The sequence below is a fragment of the Cynara cardunculus genome, unplaced genomic scaffold (genome assembly GCF_001531365.2).
Source record: "Cynara cardunculus var. scolymus isolate 2C unplaced genomic scaffold, CcrdV1 Un_Scaffold_9128, whole genome shotgun sequence".
NCBI classification, from domain to species: Eukaryota; Viridiplantae; Streptophyta; class Magnoliopsida; order Asterales; family Asteraceae; genus Cynara; species Cynara cardunculus.
The window spans coordinates 5,663-9,338 of record NW_020204714.1 but is presented as its reverse complement, the minus strand read 5'-3'; the positions used below and the strand labels follow the sequence as shown (position 1 = coordinate 9,338).

Below are 3,676 nucleotides of genomic sequence, written 5' to 3'. Positions count from 1 at the left end.
TATGGACAAGGAGCATACACTAAAGTTGTTGCGTTTAGCTTCAGTGTCTAGAATCAACGCCTAGCTTTTATGCTTGAGCTTTAGTGGCTCTCATCAACATTACTTTTAATCACACTCATCAATAGTGCTTTTAGTGGCACCATCATTGATACACAAATGTTGATTAGTAAGTAAAACTCACCGACATTAAATGGTCCCAACTACTATATAAGCATTGATAACGATATCATTAACTAGTGAATATGATTGAATCTTACAATCCCCGTAAATAACCAGGTTCTTAAATGGTGACCACCCATAACACCTAACACATGCACACACATACATATACGCACCAAAGTCGACATCATTCATACCAACGATTATAAATATGTAATTTATTTTTCTTAAAGAAAAATACGACTTATATTCTTATAATATGCCATTAAAATTTATTTATTAGATGAATAAATATCAATTATTTACATTTTTTTTTGTGATTAAATTGGTTTATTAGGGATTATTATAAATCGGTTTGGAAAACAAACCCAATCCTGATTTATCAAGGTCTATTTCCACGGTTTTAAATAATATTATATATAAAATGACAATCATATCCTTTTTAATTTAATTTAATAATATTTAATTTAATCTTTTTATTAAATAAGATATATAATCCATATTCGTTTCTCCCCTTCTTATAAATTGTTCATTGTCCTCGCTGGAAAAAATTCATGGAAAATATTTTTATTAACTTTTCTAGAAAATAAATTTAAACAAATAAAAATATTTTCGATAGATACTTTAAATTGTTTTTTAATAAAATTTTCTTTTCAGAAAATTAATTTTAGTTTTAGGCGGATTTACGGGGGATTTTAATTAATTTATTTATTAAAATCAACCACAAATCCCCATGTAATTTCATCGAAATTGTTTTTTCTTTTATTAAATTAATAGCGGATGTGTGGCAAAAGTCAATAAAAGTCAAAAAAAAATTATTCTTTTGGGATTCGTTGGAAATCTGCCGGTAATTTTTTGATTAAAAATCGTCTAGACTAATCTGCCGGTGAAACCCGTTTTCTAGTAGTGGCAACTTATTTCCACACTACATATGGAAGATAATTAACGATATATAATAGAACGAGTAATACATTTATTAAACCGGCCGGATACATATGATAAACAACAATAAAAATATAAACAACATACTTTAAAATAAAGTAAAACACACAACAAACTCCCTAAAGTTTGTGTAAAATCAAGTGAGCGCCAAACTGAGGTTTTAGAGTAATTATAGTATRYGGAGCATGCGAGTACGATGGAGATAGATCAAAAGAGAAGTGTTGTAGAATCATTGTGAGCGCCATTTTAGCTTCTAGCATTGAAAAATTCTGTCCRATACATATACGTGGTCCACCTCCAAATGGGACATATGACCCTTGTCCCTTGGTCGCCTTTAACACACCTTCTGAAAATCTTTCGGGCTTGAACTCGTTCACATCTTCACCCCACATATCTTGGTCGTGGTGTAAAAACAACGTGTTTAGATGGATGAGGGTTCCTGCCGGCARTGTTATGTTTCTCAATTTCGTTTCTTCATGTACAAATCGTCTTAGAAATCCAAGTGGCGGATACAATCTAAGAACCTCGTTAAAGATCATGTGGATCTGTAAAGCAAAATTTAGGACACGAAATAAGAGAGGAAGTATTTCAACATGTTCAACAAGCAGATAGATTTGGTAAACTTGAAGTATGGAGAAACTTACAACTTTTAAGTGATTCAACCCGTTAATATCTGGTGTTCTATCTCCAAAGACTTGTAAGACTTCCTCTCTAGCACATGTCTGCCACTCCTTGTGTTGACCTAGTAAAATCATGGTCCAAACAAGCATAATTCCCGTGGTCTCTTGCCCAGCAATGTAGAAAAGCTTGCATTCTTCAATGACTTCATCAATGCTTAATCCAAAATTGTTATTCCCGTGTTGTTTAATTTCTTTGTAATTTGAATCTAAAAGAATTCCAAGGAGGTCGTCGTTGATACTTTCCCCATCTTTCATAGCAATAACTCGTTTATCGATTATGCTCTTTATTTTAACGTTTATTTCCCGGTCAATCTCTTTCATCCTTTTGTTGCTTTTTGTCGGCAAAAACCTATAAAATCATAAATAAACTAATGATTTTGCCACTTCAAAATATCAAATAAAATAGTGCAGCGGTTAAAAAAAAATACACTTTTGCATTTTATTGTTCATTTTTTAAAAGAAATTAATTTAAATAGTATTATTCAAAAAAAAAAAAAAAAAACTCACTTTGTTCCCGGAATGTAAATTGACATTGCAGCTTTCATAACTAACTCTCCCAGTTCTCTCTGAAGCTCAAATATTTTTTTTCCTTCCTCAAAACTACTACCGAAAGCTGTACGTGAAATTACATCAGCCGTAAGCGTTTGAAGATGAGGCCATACATCCACTTCACACAAGATTTCTTCGGTTACCATTTCTCTCCATTTGTGAATCATCTCACTGCAACTCACATAAAACGCAGGTACCATATGCTAACAATTTAAAATACAATTAAACATATCAAAAATGATGATTTAGAGAAACAACTAATTAACATGAATTAAAGAGCCAAAAGGTAGGGCAAGAAACCTTGAGCTTCTCGACATGGAATGCGGGGTTGATGATTTTTCTATGTTTAACCCATTGATCAGCTTCAACGTCGACTAACCCTCTTGCTAGCAACTTCGTCATTGGGTTTCCTCCCCTTTGCTTTTGAAATTGATAATTATTAGCCAGCACCTCCCGTATCATAATCGGGTCACATATGTGCACCAGAGGTCTTAACCCCATCCATAAAAAACAAGTCTTACCTGTGTATGTATACACACACATACATGAAAAACCAATTACGAACGACAAACACATATAGAGTTGGGTTCCGGTGAGATATGTAAAGAAACCGACAAACACACACACACACATATATATATATATATATATATATATATAAGGTTGTGAGAAGGAGAGTTAAGATGAGAAGAGTAATAAGGGATATCCACCCTTAGATGCACCTTAGGATGAAATGCACTGAGATGCACCAGATCAATCCTTTGTATCAAGCACGATCCATTCGTGGACTTGAGAGTTGAAGGTGATCAAGAGTCTAGATCATTTCTCACACTTTTCACCTTAACGCTCATTCTCACATGATCCTTCACTTGTATATATATATACACACACGTACCGTGCTCAGCAAGGGACTTATGGAAGAAGGGGTAAACACGAGGAGCGATATCGTGATCAGTTAGACTCCTCATGGGTTTAGACATGGCTTCAATCATCATCTTCTTCATCTCTTTCAAATCTCCGAATAACAATCGATACGGAGTACCTTCCAGTCCTTGATCTCTTAGAAACTTCTCGATCTTTTTTGGTTTCAACCACAACAAATTCAGTATATATAACGCCAATATCGATGCTACTCCAGCAACACAAACAACCGTCGTTGCCGGCTCCATGTCCGTCGCTCGTGAAAATGGTGATGATGAGCAGGAGAATGAATGACTCCTTTTATTGATGGATAATATTCAGTTCACCACCATATGGTTTCAGTAGTTGATGGTTATGCACCCTCTGGTTTTATTGTCTTTATTCCAAGTCCTCCACATGAATAAATAGAAAAATACTCATAGAAC

The 3,676-nt window shown here is 34.0% G+C and overlaps 1 protein-coding gene across 1 annotated transcript; it reads right to left on the bottom strand.

The window, feature by feature from the left end:
- Window positions 1–1,115: 1,115 nt before the first annotated feature.
- On the bottom strand, window positions 1,116–3,518 carry LOC112505226 (cytochrome P450 CYP72A219-like). The gene is made up of 5 exons (XM_025109164.1): window positions 3,226–3,518; window positions 2,631–2,851; window positions 2,289–2,533; window positions 1,746–2,130; window positions 1,116–1,646 (listed from the first exon to the last, which is right to left on the bottom strand). The coding sequence occupies exons 1-5, from the start codon at window positions 3,497–3,499 to the stop codon at window positions 1,221–1,223; spliced, it is 1,551 nt and encodes a 516-aa protein (XP_024964932.1). The 5' UTR covers window positions 3,500–3,518; the 3' UTR covers window positions 1,116–1,220.
- Between the last annotated feature and the right edge of the window lie 158 nt (window positions 3,519–3,676).